The sequence below is a fragment of the Nuphar pumila genome, chromosome 6, assembly GCF_984573655.1.
Source record: "Nuphar pumila chromosome 6, dmNupPumi1.hap1.1, whole genome shotgun sequence".
Taxonomy (NCBI): domain Eukaryota; kingdom Viridiplantae; phylum Streptophyta; class Magnoliopsida; order Nymphaeales; family Nymphaeaceae; genus Nuphar; species Nuphar pumila.
Genome location: NC_143254.1, coordinates 50,108,630 through 50,127,859, shown reverse-complemented (window position 1 = coordinate 50,127,859; position 19,230 = coordinate 50,108,630). Strand labels below are relative to the sequence as shown.

The following is a 19,230-nucleotide window of genomic DNA, read 5'->3' as shown; positions in this document are numbered from 1 at the left end:
ACCTACTTCTCCAAAAAAGGGTCACCCCCACAACATTCTGATGACGAAGGCCCTAGTGAGGCAGATCCGGCTCTGACATTTGAACTAGATATATTCTCAACTCTTGTAGATGTCCAGAACACACAGGATCTCCTGCTAAAGAATCAAGCATCTCTGCAACAAGCCTTTCACTCACTGAAGATTGGCCAAGATGCTCTCCTTCGCAAATTTCATCCCTCATCTGATTCCGAATGAACTATTTTTTTTGGTTTGTAATAATAACTTCCCTACTCTGATCCCTCTTTTTTGTCAATGACAAAGGGGGAGAAAAAACCTATCTCTCCTATGTGGGAGAAATTCGATTTCTTGAACTTAAACTTTTAATTAAGTTTTATATACTATCGTCTTATGCATTTTTTATCTATGATATCATATTCAAATTATCATTATGCATATGACTTATTGACAGGGGGAGCATATATTGTCATCATAAAAAAGAGGGAGAATGTTGAGAAACTATGTTTTGATGATACATAATAAATATGATATGCTGTTATGATAAATAAATATGATACATAATAAATATATGATATGCTTTCATGCGATATGATAAATATGATATGCCTTCATGAATATGTTATATTATGACTGAATATGATGTGTCATGCATTTAACGAGTATTTGATGCAAGGTTATTTCACCAAAGAAGAATGAAGACAACCTGATCAAGTACAACTATTTGATGCAATCATACTACTCTGAAAAAAAAGCTTGATGGGCCATACATTCATAAAGTTTATCCAAGAAGATCGGCTACTTCAAGATGAAGATTTTTTTCTTCTTTAGAGTCATATGTAACAGAACCTTCAGAAGCATGCATATTTCATATTACACTATATGCTTTAATATCATACAAGCTATCTATTTACAAAAAAAACTATACTTTCATAAAACGATACGTTATTTCAAAAACACCTTTTTAAAATAAATCATTATACTTCCTACAAGCATTTATGAAAAAGATATTTTGACAAGATATAATAGCTCATGATTTCAAAAGCATTAATTGTACCTTCTAACAAGCATTTATGAAAAAGACAACTTGAAAAGATATAAAAGGTAATGATTTCAAATATGAAAGAAAAAGACAAAATGTATTAACTCATAATACACAATCGTTCAGCTTGAATTGACGATTTGAGAAAACAAATATTATTTTATACACAACTACTTATTGTTTAACAAGATAATTAAGTTTGGAAATGACCTTTTACTTAATGAAAAATACACACCCAAGAATGTTGACTATATCTAAAGCCATTATTCTTTTTGTAAACATTAAATGTCACTTCAAAAAGCATTTGAGAAATGACCATTTATAAATAAAGTACTTAACAAGCATTTATTGTACTTACATACACTTAACCAAAGAAGTGACAATTTGTAAGAAAACTATTAATATACAACAAATCATTAAATTGAGTAAAAACAAAATTACATTATAAATTACACTTCAACGTTCAATGTACTACAAATCATTTATTATGAGAAAAGACCCATTATAAATTAAATCTTATTTTAAATACAACGTATAGTGTACCTCAAATGTTATATTTATGGAATGACGACTTTTTGAAAAAGTAATATAGTACACACACTCTTTTATAAAAAAGGTGTTTTGAGATGACCTGACACCTCACATCTCAAAAGGACAATCATTTCAAAAAGCAACGACTAATTTTAAAAACCTATATATATATATAAAACAAAATAATATTTCAAGACACACATGTGAGCTTTCAAAGAGAAAAACTCCTACTCGATATTCTGAAAAAGAGCTTAGAAAAAGAAAGAGAAAAGAAAAAGAAAAAGACAAGAAAAGCTCTTTGACAAAAAGTCAACTGTGTGTGAAAAAGAAAAGAACATTCTGTTCCTCTGAGAGATTACTCTGCCCATTTTCAAAAGAGAGAACATTCTGAGAATCTTCATACGTGCATTCATACACTGCATATCATTCTGAAGGTTCTTTAGAAAAGTGTTGTAAGTTTCAGTTATCCATTGTATCCCTTCTCTGTTGAGAGAAGTAGACCTCTGAGGAAGATGGTGTTTCCCTTCTCTGTTGAGAGAAGTAGACCTCTGAGGAAGAGGGTGTTGTACTATTTATCCTGTAACACGAATTTTATAGTGAAAGGCTCAAGTGTTTTACTTGGGGACTGGATGTAGGTCAGTAACTCGACCGAACCAGTATAAATCTTGTGTTTACTGTATTGTGCCTTATTGTCTTTAATTTTATTTTATCGATCTATATCATATTTCACTATTCACCCCTCCTCTAGTGGAATTTCACATCCTACTTTTGGCCCCACATTCGAAAGGACATAAATAAATTTGTAGAAAAATGTCATGCGTGCCATATCGCTAAAAGAAACATCACCAATGTAGGGTTATATTTTCCTTTACCTATTCTTGAGAAACCTTGGCAAGATATAACCATAGATTTTGTTTTAGGGTTGCCTAAAAGCACTCATGGTCTTGATTCTATTTTTGTGGTCGTCGATAGATATACAAAAATGGCCCAATTTATTCCGTGTCGAAAAACCATGGATGCGTCTCACATTGCAGATTTATTTTTCAAAAAAAATTATAAATTACATGACATTCTGAAAACTATCACTTCAGATAGGGATGTTAAATTTGTAGGTTATTTTTGGCGATAATTATGGAAAAAGTTAGGAACCAACCTCCAATTTAGCACTGTGCATCATCCGCAGACTGACGGTCAAAATAAAGTTGTTAATCGATCTTTAGGAAACCTATTATGAGCCTTAATTAATGATAAACCTAAGACATGGTCACAAATACTTGCACAAGCCGAATATGCGTTCAATAAGTTTGTGAATCGTTCTATTGGATTTAGCCCTTTTACTGCTCTTTATGGTTTTAATCCATATTCTCATGTTGATTTAACTCCTATCCCTGTTGTTGGTCATGTTTTAAATTATGTTTCAAGATTGTATTTCTTTTCTACAAGATATTCATGAACAGGTATATTTGAAGCTTCAGCACAACATAAGTAAGCATAAATCAAGTTACGACAAGAAGCATCGACAGATATTATTTGAAGCTAGAGATCTGGTATGAGTAACTCTTATTAAAGAACGTTTGCCTCCTGAATTACATGGTAAGTTGGTGCCTAAGTGCATTGGTCCTTGTGTAGTTACTGACGTCATTAATTCTAATGCTTACAGGGTTCAGCTGACCCTCAATTCAAGACTTCAGACATGTTCAATGTCAAACACTTGGAGAGGTACCATGGTGATGCCGGGAGTGAGGAGCCGACTTCAAGGACGAAGCCTTTTCAACCTGAGGGGGATGATGCAGAGCATCCAGAGGTTCAGAGTTCAGAAACGGAGTTGGATCCCAGTCCAACTCTCCAGACCCAATCCGGGTATCGCTATCCGAGGTGATCCACCCACGTGCAAGACATCCCTTGTCTTAGTGGATTCACAATTTAGTCGATGCTCGCCTTGATCCTTCGCTTGATTCCATTACGCTCTTCATGGAATCATATTTTGGACATTTTGTTGTCAATCCTTATTTTATGTAATTTTTATTTATTATTATTTTTTTTAGGTATCGAATTCTATGGATCCGGATAGTTCTAGTGCTCTATAGAATTGTTTTGCAACACTAGAGGGTGTATGGGGTACTCAGGGTAGTTTTTTTTTTCGATTTAAAAAATCCAACATTGTGAAGGGTTTTTGGAGCAAAAATATCATTTAGATCTTGGATCTTATCCAAGGTCCAATTCAACCCAAACCCTAATTGACACCACTTTGAGTTGGACACATATAACCCCTTTTTGAATCAGTTTGACCGTAGAAGGTCAAAAGGGGCTATTGGATAAGCAATGATAGTCATTTTTGAAAGGAGCCCATGCATTGGGCAAGTGGGCAGCGACTTGGGAAAGTTCACCTCCCTTTGTGCATGATTAGAGCAAGTGAGTGGCAGCATTGTGACACCTTTTTGAGAGCTTAAGAGCTTCATGGTGGTCAAACATGGGTTGGTGGCTTTTGTTTTGAGAAAGAAAAAAAAATCAAAAATGGAATGGAGAAGAGAGATTTAAAGGTTAAAGACAGTCATAGTATTTTGATCGTATCTACCTAGATACTGGTTCAAATTGCATGATCTTTAGCTTGTTGGAAAGCTAAAATCTTGCTCTACAAGTTTGGTTTTTACCACTTGAATTCAGCTCGGTTAAGCGAGTAAAGTCTAAGAGAATTTACCTACTGACGACATCCAGGATTTTTGTGAGGAGAGTGAGCTTTTGAGAAGTCATTCTCGTGGTGGTTGTGACAACATTGGTTTGTGGTTGCTGACCTTCAAGGTGTTTATTCAAGTCTGTTCGTGGTTCAATATTGGCGTCGGTTGCTTCCCACCGACGACCATTGTCATCTTCAAGTTGGATATTCGCTGGTTCATCGTTCTTGCTTGTTAATTTTCTTGCATGAATCTTGTTGCTCAATACATTTGCTTGTAAGTGTGACAAGTTTATTGTGGATTTTGAATGCATGACTAGGAAGAATTTATATTAAAAACTTTGTTGCTTATTCAAAATATTTCCTGGATTGTTACATGGGTTTGGAATTCGTTTGCTAAGAGAGAAACTCGTGAAACGCCGACTCTAGTTGTTAGAGACTTTCTCAAAGAAACAATCATATCGACCTTGATACTGATCTGTTTTGGACGTTCTTTAGCTTCTCAGAAAGCTAAGATGATTGTCTTCAACTTTGTAGTTGAACCCATCTCGTGATTCATCCGTCTGCTTCTCTGAAATTTGTTGTCAAGATGTCAGACTGATGGAAGTCCACTGTTACATTCCTGTTACAGAACCATTCTAGTAGTGTTCGGTATATTTTAGTTATCTGGAGATTCCCTGCATGAAATTTCAAGTTTTTTTATTATGTGGAAAGCTAGAATCTATATCTACATCTTTCATGTTTTGAGTTTTAATTGAATCGTTATCTTTGTTCATCGAAAATATCAATCTCCCTACTGCTGTCGTATATTTGAAGTGTTAATATCTCATAGCATTTCATAAATTCAAAATTTTGTAGAGGATTCTAGACAACTCAAAAAATTCTGATTCTTAGTGTTTTGAAAAGGTCTGAATCTGACCTTTGTTTTGTTAGTTGTGAGTTTTTACAAATTATAACGTTTGAGGGGCTGAAAATCCCTTCGAACAGTCTGATCGTGGAATCTAATAGTCTGTCTTGGACTTGTTTATCAGTCCTGGTTCTGAGTCCGTAGAATAAACATTTCTGCTCTGAATCTGGTGTTTTTAGATTCGTTGAAAAGCTGTGTGAGTCACACACAACTTTTATTTGGACCGCCTATGTCAAAACAGAGCGCACAGGTCCCAAAAATATATTTTCAGAATTTTGTTCAGACTCTACATCGTATAAGCTTCCGCGTGCGTTTGGATCCTGAATCGTGGATCGGTGTGTACCGAGTCTACATTATACCATTGCATCAGGCCCCCTTATTGACATTCGAAAGGATAGAGGCGAAGCCCCCTATCCTGCCAGAGATCGGAGCAAGGGGAAGGCCTGGCAGAGGCGATCAGAGCCTCTATCAACCCTCGCCGACTATATAGGAGTGGGGAGGGCCCGGCAGACAATGTCGGGCCTCTGTTGGCCCTGCGGCAACCATAGGGGGAAGGGGGAGGGTTACCTGCGGGCGAGCTGGGGTTGTCGCAGGCTGGGGTTGTCGACCCTCCAGCAACCAGAGGGGGAGCAACGAGAGAGAGAACAGGAAAGGGAACAAAAGAGGAGGTCGTTAGACAGGGTTCGCCGGAAAAAACTAAGGAGGAGCAACGAGAGAGAGAATGGGAGAGGGAATGAGATAGGAGGTCGTCGGTTGGCGGACGAGCGATGGTAGGTCGATGGGCGGGCGGGCGACGGGAGGTCGACAGGCGGGCGACAGATGAAACAGAAAGGGAAAAGGAGCTCGCATTAATGATTTATGAGAAAAATTAGCAACGGAATAATTTCATCGCTACTCCGTCGCTACTTGGCGACGGAGTAGCGACGGAAATTTTTTGTCGATGATCTGTCGCTAAAGTGTGACAGAACATGAGACAATTTTTCCGTCGTTACTCTGTTGCCAAGTAGCGACGGAGTAGCGATGGAAGTTTTCCGTCGTTAATTATGCAAATGTTAGCGATGGATAATTTTCTCTAGCTAATCTGTCGTAAATTGGCGACGGATTATTTCCATCACGCTGGTCGCTAATTAAAGTTTTTCTTGTAGTGAATGAACGAGAGCTTAAAGTAGGGCACCTAATGTTTCGTTTGGTTTGGTCACAACTATGATTTTTCAGCCTATAATTCCTGGTAACAAGTTCAGGCTTGTGACCAATTTTCTTAGGTAAAGGTGCATAGAATCACAGCTGTAATTCCTCAACTTTCACATGTTTGTGTTGCTCTGTGAAAGTTGTGGTTGTGACGTATAATGACAAAAATCGGAAAAGCCTCATTTTCATAGGGCGTTGGAAGTACGTGCCTTGAAAGAAATACTTTTTTTTTGTATAAAAGAAAGATTAAAGTTGTCAAATGAACAAAGAACAACAATTATACACTTAAAATATACAAAAACATTTTGAAAATGTTACCATATTAACATGATATTTATATCATGTTGACATTTTAGAAAACATCAAGATGTTTTCATATTTTTATCTGCTGAGACCAGAAAATACATACCGTAAATCTTCCAATTATAGGTCACAATGGTAACCAAGCTTAAACCACCCATTAGGGATGCCAACAGATCAGATATATTATCAGACCGGATGCTCAATCCGATTGTTCGGATTGGGTTAAGAAATTGGATCTGATCAGTAACTGGATTCGCTTGACGGCATTATAAATAGACATGCGATTTGACATGGGACACTGCACATCAATGGTATCAGAGTCGTACAAGGCATTATTTGCTGTTCTTGTCTGCCTTTATATTATGGAGGAAGCACCACTTTAATTTTCTTCTTTTTGTTTTTCTAAATTGTCAAATAACCACCTAAGGTTTTCCTTTCTCTAATTAAGCCGCAAAGTTCTCCGATCAAATTGACCGTGTCTGATTTGATCAAAACAATTTGCAACATTGAGATCCCTGAGAGGGATGGGTGAGCGTGCTTTTTTAGCAATGGTTTCATGGTAAGGATGTGCTGAAGGTGTGCAAACAAAACAAAGAGAGTTATTTTTCTTCACGACCTCCTTGATATGCAGAATTGCACACGCACCCATCATAAAGCACAAAGTGTTATTTCCTCCTTTTCTCCTTGCACGAGTGCAGCTTTTTCTTTCTAGCCTGGCTTTTGAAACAGAAGGATCTGCTTTCGACAGCATGGGCAGATGGATTGGGTCTTGAGCCACGGGATGATGCAGCCAGAATGGAAGTAGTGGCTGCAAGGAAGGTGCACCAAGAGCTCGCTCACCTTGAAAGGCTCCAGGCAGACCGCACACTCGTCCTGGCGAGGCCGCTCCCAACTCAGCTTGCACCAGTTGAACTTCTTCATACCCAATCTCTTCTTCAAGCCAAACACTTGCTCGTGCAGAGGACCCACCAATAACCTCGACTCAATTTCTTCATCCTCGATCCTGTACAACCACCATCAATGCCATTTTAAACCCTGCTTCTCTACCCTTCCAAATACTATGACGGCGATAAATGCCAGTTGCAACTACTCTTTCTGCCCCCATTACTAGGGTCCGTTTGATTGCGCGGACAGTAGTGTCCGTGCCCCCACGCACCCAACACAAACGGCAGACATATGGCAACTGGCGTGCTCAACAGGACACTTTCTAGGCATTTCCCAGTGTTTCACCCCCACCTCTTGAAGCTGTGGTGTACGGAACAGCTGGGACAAAAAGAAAAGAAAAAGGGGTGCACCCTTACTCGAGAGCGGATCAGGGACAAGGGACCTTGGACAAAAAACTATCCAAGGTACCTTCAACACCGTCCATCATCAAGATGAATGGCAGCCAAAACCAGTAAAAAAGAATGGTCCCCGCAAAAAATTTCAACGCCATTCACTTGACAGATGAACCACATCAATGGTGAAAAAATGGGCGGCTGAAATTTGTCTGAAACATGAAGTTTTTGATGGGTTACTGAATGTCATTCATTTTGATGATAGACGATATTCAAGGTACCTTGGACGGTTTTCTGTCCAAGGTCCGCTCTCCCCTTACTCGGCTTGTATATATAGGACAACTTACGCCTGGTCAGTAGTAAACGGAACTGTTCTACACAGTTTTATCTGCGCAATCAAACGCCTCATATGAAACAGAGCGATCAACTCCAAAAAAGTTATCCTCTTCAAAAGCAGACACGTTCTTTATGGTCAATAGCGTCAGCTTTTCCGGTTGAGGTGAATCCGGCTGACATAGGATGAGTTTCATCCTACATCCGATCCTAGCCGTCCAACAAACGACTATGTCTACATGTTTTCCTGGATGTAGACTGATCGTTGACATACAGATGCTGAGGCTGGATGGCTAGGATTGACAAAGGATTGGATCCTTCTTGCAATAAAGATCTAGGCAGAAAGAGGGATTGTCAGAGTCAATGCTAATGATAAGGAGGAGACAGTTGGTCTGCCTGCGATTATTGGATCTATGTCAGTCCTATGGTAAATAATACACATGCTGGTACAAAGAAAGTCACCAAACATATACTAGTGCGGATGGAGTGGCCACGACAGTTCAATTGGGGAGAATTTTTCCTGGTGGTAGCGTTGTAAAATGAGATGGGATCAGGTCAGTGTGCTCTGACAGTATTATCCGTCGTCAGAGCACCTTCTTTTTTCCGATGGGCCCTTCTTTTTTCCGATGTGGTTCATGTTTGGATGGACAGCATGAAGTGGTTTAAAATGAACAGCTCACGGTGAGCTTGTTCATTGTTTTGATGGGTGTAGTTCACGCTACAAGAAATGGCGCCAGCAGTTGTGCCAGGAAAGGCATCGCCGTTAATGCATTTCCTAGCGCAACTTTACACAGCTAAAAAAAAATGTTTTTTTTTTCTTTTCTTAAGGTTGAGAACGGGTCTCTGACCTGATCCTCTCTCGTTCAAGGTTGAGAACGGGCCTAAAGTTAAAAAGAATTTAACTAAAAGAATAAACTATCTGAAATAGTATTTTTTTAAAGGCAAGCTGGGGTTACGCAGGAATGGGTTTTGAACCTGCAACGTCCCAACACAAAGTGACTTGCACTAGCTGCTCCTACCAGACAACCGAAGCCCCGTTGGTAAACTTTCTTGCATAGTTACAGCAGAGCATGCACCTTATGTACAGTAGTGAAAGGGACAGCCTCAAGATTGATCAGCCAAAAGGAAAATCATAATACAAGGGATATTCGGAGCTTCAAAGCGTCTTTTAAGTGGCCTTTAAAAAGAGTGGGACCTAACCTTAAAAGCAGCCAGCTGTGGGCATTGTTTACTTTTATTATTTGGTTTCTTCTTGAAATTAGAAAAAAAAAAAGTAGAACCGAGAATTCGAGAAACTAAGGGTGCGTTTGGGAGCTCGGGTCTCGAATCCTATGATCTGTAATCTCATGCAAAGATCTGAGATCCCTGATTTTAAGGGAAAAAATGAAGCGGGGATCTGAGAGCCGTTGGAGGGAGGGGGAGATCAGAATATCTGAGATCCTCGGTTCTCAAAACTCATTCTTCGGATCTGAGGCTTATGTGTAGGGCAAAAGCCACACACACTGCCCCCCAACAATCTATTCTCATATCCTGGTCTGGACTTGATGAGATTATACTTTTGAATATCCTAATAAACCTGTATATTTTGTTTCTGTCCACAGTAAAGTTGACAGTGAAGATGACAATTGACACCTTATCCTCCTTTAGTCCTTTAGAAACACTAATAAAGGCGTTCACTGTTCACCTCTTTTTCTTTTGACCACCAAGTATGGGACATAACCTAACCTAAGAGTCACTCTTTCTCTCTCTGTCTCTGGCCCAAACATGAGATCCGAGATCCATTCTTAGATCCTAGAATCTTAGTTCCCAATCTCAGAATCACCTCAGATAGATCAAATTCTAGGTCATTTGTTAAAATATGGTTTCTGGATAGATCAAGTTTTTCTGTGCCAAAGGGCTCCTGGATATCGATGGCCTTTTTCTCTCTATATAGTAAAACACAGAGCTACCAAAGTTGGGCATTTGACAGCCTAGAGGTAGGTCCAGACATTGACGATGAATTGACATAAATGAGGAAAGAAAAATTGTTTGTAAGGCAAGTTAATTGGAAATACACAAAAAGGCTTTGTGGCTGGAAACTTTGGAAAGGAACGGTACGTTAGTTTGAATACGACGAGATGACAAGCATGTTCATGTCATACTCGATAATTTGCTTTCTCGTTCATTTTCGCACCAAAAAAAAAAGATCAGACTACTAAGAATAATGCTATTTCACAGAATAGCTGTAAGATTCTGCGATATTTATCGGATATCCACCTGCTCTATTTTGGCTTAATATGAGTTTATTTCCGTCAATTTCCCTTACTTGCCCTTGACTGTCATCATGAGTGGCATCCAAGCATCCATGGTCATGCATGCATTTCTTTCGTCATTTTGAATTTTAACACTTCGATGCCCTACATTTTGAATGAAACAACGGCATCCAGAGTCCATATTGGCCCCATTCATGATGGAATGCGTGCACCCTACGCGAACTTTGTTGCCTTACATAATAATGATGGTGACTTGATCCACTCCAACCAAGACTCGTGCTGGTCTAAGGACTCCGATTCATCATGTGGATGTGTGTGTGTGTGTGTGAGAGAGAGAGAGAGAGAGAGAGAGAGAGAACCTTATCATGTTGGGTATGGGGTTTCCCCTTGTTTTCAAACGCTCGTCCAGCCTTTCCCTTGCTTCTCTTGCAGCCTGTGCAAGTTTATCTCCTCTCTTCATCATACCCCTTTCCTGAAAAAGTTATCAAAACCAACCGCCTTTAGTTCATTTTGAGATAAAGAGAGACACAGAGAGTTGCAAGAAAAATTCGAGAGCAGATCTAGTGATCCTCACCGTCCACAATGTACACAAGACCATGAGGTCCTTGTGGGATGATGCAATGGACGGTGAAGATGTCAAAGCACTTTCTTAAAGTGATTTGACAGATCACCTGATCTGCTGTCGAAAAAATCATCCTCAAATCGGTGAACCTGTTGGAAAAGTGAATGGAAATGGTGGTGTTGATGAGAAGAAGGTTGGTAACTAGTGGTCGTATACAAGCAGAAGGAAGAGCGCCTGGTTCCTTTCTTCTCCACATTGGTCTGCACACCATCCACCGAGACAGCTGGTGCGCTTCCTCCTTGAGGGAATCTCCTCCTCCTCGCACATTCCACCCCTGGAAGCATTCCAGCCATGCTGCCTCCCTACTATCCCCAATCCCCACCCTTCCTTTCCTTCTTCAAATAGTTCCCCTTGGCTTTAGAGGGACAGGAAGCCATCAGCAGCCTGTTTTATTATACTGCTATATAGCTACCTATCTCTCATCACACCAAGTGAAGTTCACGCAAAAATGACACACCAACCATGATTGCATGACCACTTTAGGAGCACCTAATACATACTCTTCACCAAAAAAATCTTGATGAACAAGTCAGATAAAGGTTACTCATCCATCGTTATCTACCGTGCATTCCGCATAGCGCAATAATAAGGTTTGCCCATTCATTTAGAGGGGACGGAGATGGCCCTGCCCTTTGATGGATATAAACAGGAACTTGAGTCGGGATGTAATGGAGTTTTCCTATAATTATCTCCGTACACCAATCATTTATGCTCTCTCTCTCTCTCTCTCTCTCTCTCTCTCTCTCTCTCTCTCTCTCTCTCTATATATATATATATATATATATATATATATATATATATATATATGGCAATACTTTAGTGAGCATATGGCTTAGGCTTGGTATGAGCCAAGTGGTAAGTGGTAAAATCCTACCTGCTAACCATGGTCCACAAGGCTGGGTTAGAAAGATTGTGATCGTACTTGGTCCCTCTTGTACAATCTACCTTTTATTTGACCACGGAAACCTGCTTAACTAAGCAAACTAAGGTTGGTCATGATCTAGTTGGCCTGAATCCGCTGGATCCAGATCCAAACCTTTTATAGCCCAATGTCAAACCGAATCAAGTCCATCCACAAACCAGATCTGGTACTGATGAGGTTAAATGCGATGAGAGTCCTGAACCCTACGTGGCATTTTTTCTACTTAAACCGGAAAGCTTGTTTCAAGCTTGCTATATATGGGAACATTTGCATTTTCATGGAGTCAGTGGCCTAACCGACCATATTGCACTCGTCGGTAGAACCAGATCCACCTCTCTTTCTCTCTCTCTCTCATATATATGTCCCACGGGGATTTGAATCATGACCTAACCAATCTCATAAAGCAAGTCAAGACCACCAATCAGTGCAATCACATGGAGTTGTTTGGAGTGGGGCCCACATCCAGGTGTTGTAAGGTCCATGGATCGTTATGTTTTTTTTTATCGTCGTTATCATAAAGGTAATTTCCTGATACAGACCCATCGTTTACATGATATTACATATCAGTACCACAATTTTTTAAATCCCCGATGGACCCAACTTAGCGAGGCAGGTTATATATGCACCCCCCAACACGCAAGTGCGTGTTTGTGGGTTTGAATGAGGGTATGTAAATACATGCGGCTCATATCCTCATGTTTGTTAGCATCAGTTAGCGTCGGAGTTCGGTATAGTTGCAAAGACTTAAGTACCTTTTCTACCATTGGTGCCATAAAACGACGATTTTAAAAAAAAGAGCGATTGCAAATACAAGTACCTTTTGATGAGTTGTGGAGCTTGATTCAGAGTTTTTGCCATTACAGAAGGGGGTCTCCCCTGGGCACGGGTCCTGAGAAGTCATCCCTGGTAAGGAGTCATAGGGGGCAACGCTCCCCGAATTTTTTTTTCTTGGGCTTATGTTTGAGACCCGGTTTCTTATGAATCAGACCCAACCTTTTAGGTTTAGGGCTGTCGCCCTTGCCTTGTATAAATTCTTTCTTTTCTTTTCCTCTTGTAACTGTCAAAAAAGAGCAATAAAGTTTTTTCTCTGGCAGCCATGGTTTTTTACTCCCTCTCGGATTTGAGAGAAGGTTTTTCCACGTAAATCTGTGTATCCTTGTTGTGTTTTGTTTGATCATTCTTGTTGATTGTTTTCTTTAGTTGTTTCTTACTCGCGATTTTTGTAACACCCATTTTTGCTATTGGTGCCATGAAACGATGATTCTAGAAAAGGATAAAATTTCTTTTTCTTTTTTCGCTATGCGATTTACGAAAATCGAGTAGCGATTTACCTTTTTTTTCGGAACGTGATTTAGCGATTTACAAACGATTTGTGATTTTTTTTTTGCTACCGATTTTCGTAAATCGCTACTCGATTTAGCGATTTGCCTTTTTTTTTTTGCTACGCAATTTTCGTAAATCGCTACTCGATATACCAATTTATGAAAATCACGTAGCGATTTGCCATTTTTTTTTTGCTACGTGATTTTTGTAAATCGCTACTCGATTTAGCGATTTGTCGTTATTTTTTTTGCTACGTGATTTTCGTAAATCGCTACTCGATATAGCGATTTACGAAAATCGTGTAGCGATTTGCTAATTTTTTTTTGCTATGCGATTTGCTAATTTTTTTTTGCTATGCGATTTTCGTAAATCGCTACTCGATTTAGCAATTTGCCGTTATTTTTTTTTGCTACACATTTTTCGTAAATCACTACTCGATTTAGCTGTCTTCATGTCGGGAAAGCCGGAGAGGAACGTGCCATTCTCGATGTTGGCGGAGAGGTGGTTTCTGTCGGAGAGCACAGCGCTGGAAGTCTAGATGTGAACCTAGTGGTGCCATAACCTGACGAATGCCCGCCAGGACTTGAGGGTGCGAACGCCCATGTTGAGCAGCGTCAGGGTGACCTAGAAGGCATAGCCCTGATCAGAAGTATTGTCGATGTAGGGGTAGATGCACCGGTTCGCTCACCTAAAAGTCGTACTGGAGGAAGATTCCATTGTAGGTGTCTCTCAAAGGCGGCAGAGGGGCCGTTGCAGTCGGTTGTTCGCTGGACAAGGGCACCATTTTGGCCACTGCTAGCGGGAAGAGGACGATGATTGTCATTGGATCGTCGACTCTTTACCTCCCTTAATTTCTTTTCTAGAGAGAGAGAGAGGGTTTTACAGTGTTTCACGAAGAAGGAAGAAGAAGAAGATGATGATGAAAAGTTCAAACGGAGAAGAAAGAGAGTGTGCTTCAGGTTCGTTTCGCTGAGTCTTAACGTGCATTTTTGTAAATAGCTATGAGAGGACATTTTCGTCAAACTTATATCTACCTTTTTTATATGTTATTTTATTATAAATTCATCGTGGGTAACATTGGCATATGAATTATCATGGGTCCCAAAATATTCCTCCGTACACACTGGAACACGCGAATTTGTCTTCGAGGGAGAACACACAACACCCTCTCGTCAAACAGGGATCCTGAGTTAACCTCCCTCAATGCAAAGCATCGGGAACGTGTGAAACATCGAAATGGCAAAACTACCTCAACTGAGTACTAACCCACCCTTTATTTTAAGTTTATGAATGGGTCCAAGTTTTGAGTCAGGTCTGAAATGGATCGGACCCATATTATGTTTATGGATAGCATAGATCCAACACAAATATATTTAGGTTTACTTCAACCGAGATTGAGACTGAGTAAGCATTGCAGTTGGGTTGGGCTTCCTCAAAAACAAATCCATAACAAATATATTTGGGTTAATTTGGATCTAAGTTGGAAGGCGAAAGTGTAATAATCCGAATTTGGGTCGAATTTGGGTCAAGCCCGACTCATCTTTTCTTGAAAAAGATTGGTTTGACCCGTTTTCAACAAATCCAATATCACAAGGTTGCATCCTGTAACCAGATCTGTGTATGCAGTATAGTCTGATTTGGGCCAGAATTAGGTCTAACCCAACCTATTATTATTTTTTACTTGAAAATCAATGGGTTTTACACATTTTCAGTATCTGGATCTAGAATGCATGGTCTCATTTTTAGTGGTTCTAGATCTCATGGTTTCATTTTCTAACTAGATTTGAAATTGTATGGTGTGATCTAAGTTGTATCAAGGCAGGAAACTAGAACAAATGTTAAAAAGAAAACAAATCTGAAGCCAGATCTAATCCATATTTTCAATTCTAGATTTAATATACTTGACTTGGATCAATGGAGGGCTAACTGAAGTGCTTGTTTCATGAGATCTGTGTATATGCCTCTTCCAATCCTGGAAGGGATGCTGTTAGGAGCTTAGTAGCAAAGGTGGGGCCTCTTTTAACCAAAATAGCATCACATAGGTTGTGTAAAAACTGTGAAGAAGGTAAGGAAAGGCAATGGAGATGCTAGAAAAAAGATAGGGGAGTGGTGGAGACCATAGGAAAACGAGGAGAAGTGGGATCATGAGAAAAGGGAAATGGTGAATAAGCTCCTTTTGGAATCTAGCAGTTTGATGGAAATTATGCATTTGAAAAAGTGGTAGCTGCCACCTACACTAGAGATGGTAGCCAACAATTCCATTCTTTAGGGTACGTTTTAGTGCCACCAAAATAGGAGGGTTTCTGGAGAAACGCACAAAGCACAAAGCTAGCCCAACCTGGCTACACAAAAACTGCCTTCTCTTTTTCCACAGAAAGAGGGCTATTTTCAACATGATACCCCTTTTTGCTGAAAGCTTTCCCAGTGTGTGTGTGCATGTGTGTTGGGGGGGGGGGGGGGGGGGTGTTTCAGCAAAAGAAGACTCTGCAGAAACTCTCTGTTGCACACAAATGCCCTTTTAGTGTAAAAGAGAAAGTACCTCACTTCTCATCCTAAATCAATAAACACCTATCCCAGCTACCAGTTTCTAAACGTCCACCACCAAGGTAGTTGAAACAAGGTTTTACCAATTGCATTAACTCCCATCACAGCTACAAGTCTCCAAACAGAGCCTAAAAACAGTGAAGACAGAGAAGTCTAGAATCTGTGGGAAAAAAGCGCTAAGCACAACAAGAAAAAGAGGAGTCACAGGGAGAGTGGAGAAAAAGCAGTAAAAGGGCATTCTAGACATTTTAAGATATCCAACTCAAGTTAAGTGGTTGAGTTTCACCATAAGTTATAAAAGGCCCTATTTGACCATTGTTAGAAAAAGTTGGATCTAGAGCAAAATTTTAGAAAAGGTGGTACTTGACATGAAATATCAGGTAAAAGTTGGGTCCGTATATGGAAATTACCCTTATTATAATGCTTATCACAGTGCTGATCAGATAGAATCTACCACCTCACGTTGACGCTCGCCTTATGCTTCTAGCAACAAATCACGAGGTGAAGGCCCAGGTTCGAATGGGGGCTCAAGAGATATCTGGTTGGAGTCTGCCTAGCCCCAGCTTGCCTTTCAAAAATGAAAAAAGATCATGATACATGACACTATGGAACATGATGGGCACCTATATCCATGTCCATGTCAGTCACACACCTGGCCCACACACATATGAATGCATATCAGTAATGTTAGATGTCGTTAATTCATGTGATGAGCGACATTTCATGTTGGGATGTATGGCTATTATCCGCATATCTAAGCATATCTACGAACAAGGGCCCATTCGTGGATATGTTTGGGCAGTTATTAAAACCAATTTCAAATAAAGCTTTATAAAACCGTTTTTGTTTTTTGCCCATTTCAACAATCTCGCTGAGGTTATCTGCAAAGTTGAGCCAAAGAGAAACTGAGAAATGCAAGTTATAAAATGGGTACATGCTCAACAGTCGAGTGTGTCAACAACACAACAGAAAGCCTCTCGAAGCAAGCCTTACAAACCCTAACTTTTTTTTTCTTCCTCTCTTGCTTAAACTACTATTGTTTCTTCTGTTGCTGCGTGCCTCTGCTGCGCCATTCATCAGTGGTATCAAAGCAGTATGAGATCCTTGGAGTCTGCTGCATCCTTATTCTTCTTCCTCCTATCGAAATCTGCAAGGAAAGTGTGACAGGTTAGTCGGGCTTTAGGAAGCCCTCTATTTTTTTTTGTGACTGCAAATTTGCACAGACACAAGATATTTTCTTTAATGCATTTCTGCATGAAGGATTAAAAGATCAGAGACCTTTCTTTGATTTGTGTTGCGTCTAATGTTTGAAAGCATGCAATAAACATTTCCTTCTGTGTTCTGTGCTACTTCTATATATCTGAAGAGAATTGTACCTATGATGAAGAGTTTTTTTTCTTTCATATGTAGCAACCTACAACAAAAATACGAATCTAAATAAAAAAAAACTATTCTTCGTTTGTTTGTCACCGTTTCTTTTTTTTTCGACGATCGCTGCTACTTTATCAGCGGCCCCGACCTGTGACAGGATTTTTCTATCCTCTCTCTCCTTGTTTGAAATTGTATCCGGTAGGGAAGATATCCATCAGTGTTCCTGAAAAGGCAAACAAAACAAATAGTATACCGAAAAACTAATTTGAGAAAATCCCGGAAAAGGAAAGTAGTGGAAGTCAGTCATCCGGCTACCGGTTTGGTTTAGATCTCTTCCCACAGATAGATCTGAGCCAGAAGCACCGACCCAAACACTTGGTAGAGCTTCCCATCGGAATCCCTGGCCGAAAACTTGAAAGAGGAGTTCGGCTTCTTCGACGAACTTCTGAGAGAAGAGAGAGAAAGTTGACTGAAAAATAAAATTTCTAGTCGACTTTAGGGTATTTATACCCTGAGGTGCAAAAATACATTAATGCCTCTCTATTTTGCGGGTTATTCAAAAAACCAGTTATGATATTTTAAATTTTAACCCACATACTTTTTTTTTTTTAAAAATGCTAAAAGAGGTTTATGTGTTTTATTTTACCAAAAAATCCATTATGTAGCTCAAGAATGTTTAAATTTACAGAAACGGGTTTTTCTAGTTTAGTATTAATATTTTTTCATAATTCTGGCTAAAGACTACTTATTATTTTTTTTGTTGATTCTTATTTTCTTGGTGTAACATTTTATAGGCCGATACTGATTCATGGTTTACTATTTCGTTTCTTAAATATATATATATAAATAATAATAATAATAAATAAATAAATAAAATATAATAACAATAAATAAATTGCTATAAATTAAATATACAAAAGCGTAACAGGATGACTAGTCGTGTGTGTGCTTCTAAACTTGCCAAAACTGATAAGTTAAATGGAACAAACTTTTCAATCTGAAAAAGAAGAATACCTTTAGCTCTTACACTTGAGGGTTTGAAATATGTACTATATAAACAAATAGAAAATCTCAGAGAAACAACATCAAAAGAAGAGAAAGAAAAATATGAAAAATATTTAAGAGATGATCTTATAGCTAGAACAATTATACTAACATATATGGATGGTGACCTGATTAGAGTCTTTGAAGACTATAAAACAACTAATGAAACGATGGAAGTAATTGGGTCTAAATATAATATTATATAACAACACAACTTATAAAAAATGAAAGAGTCAGACAACGTAGTTGATCATGTGAACCATATATTGGTCATGACAAAAGACTTAGCAATAGCTGAAAACGTGATACTTGATAGGATGCAAATCTCAACAATCTTGAATAGTCTTCCTGTATCTTGAAGGGTGGTAACCACAACACTTAGGCTGAATACTAAAAGTTTAAACCTTAATGAGTTACCTCTCTAACTGACAATAGAACAAGAACACATGGTCAAGGACAAAAAGTCAGAACTCATGATAGCTCAAGATGTCCCGTCCAACAATCAAGTACCATTTAAAAGGAACAACAATAACTTTAAAGGAAAAAGAAACAACAAGTTCAATAAAGGACAAGACACCAACTTCAGAAGGCCTCAAAGAAATGAACCTCAATTAAAGTGCTTCAAATGTGGAAAGATGGGACACATCCAAAGGAACTGCAGGACAAATACTATAAGAAAAATGCGCATTAGCGATGGACGTTATCCGTTGCAACATCCGTCGCTAACGTGTTTAGCGACAGATTAGCTATGGCATAGCGGCGGATAGCGTCCATCGCATAACCCTAGTCGCTAAATTGCAGCAAAATTTATTTGTCGGCAATCTATCGCTAAGTAGAGACTGATTTGGTTATGCGATAAAATTTAATCTATCACTAATCTTTAATGAGGGATACGTATTCGTCGCC

The 19,230-nt window shown here is 39.1% G+C and overlaps 1 protein-coding gene and 1 long non-coding RNA gene across 2 annotated transcripts in view; one reads left to right on the top strand and one right to left on the bottom strand.

The window, feature by feature from the left end:
* The window catches only part of LOC149834811 (uncharacterized), a 226,690-nt gene that overhangs the window by 152,174 nt on the left and 55,286 nt on the right, over window positions 1–19,230 (top strand). The gene's annotated exons all lie outside the window — the stretch shown is intronic.
* LOC149834812 (RING/U-box superfamily protein) lies at window positions 7,219–11,562 on the bottom strand. The gene is made up of 3 exons (XM_090010305.1): window positions 11,210–11,562; window positions 10,858–10,970; window positions 7,219–7,639 (listed from the first exon to the last, which is right to left on the bottom strand). Exons 1-3 carry the CDS (start codon window positions 11,411–11,413, stop codon window positions 7,345–7,347), a joined length of 612 nt encoding a protein of 203 aa, XP_089866431.1. The 5' UTR covers window positions 11,414–11,562; the 3' UTR covers window positions 7,219–7,344.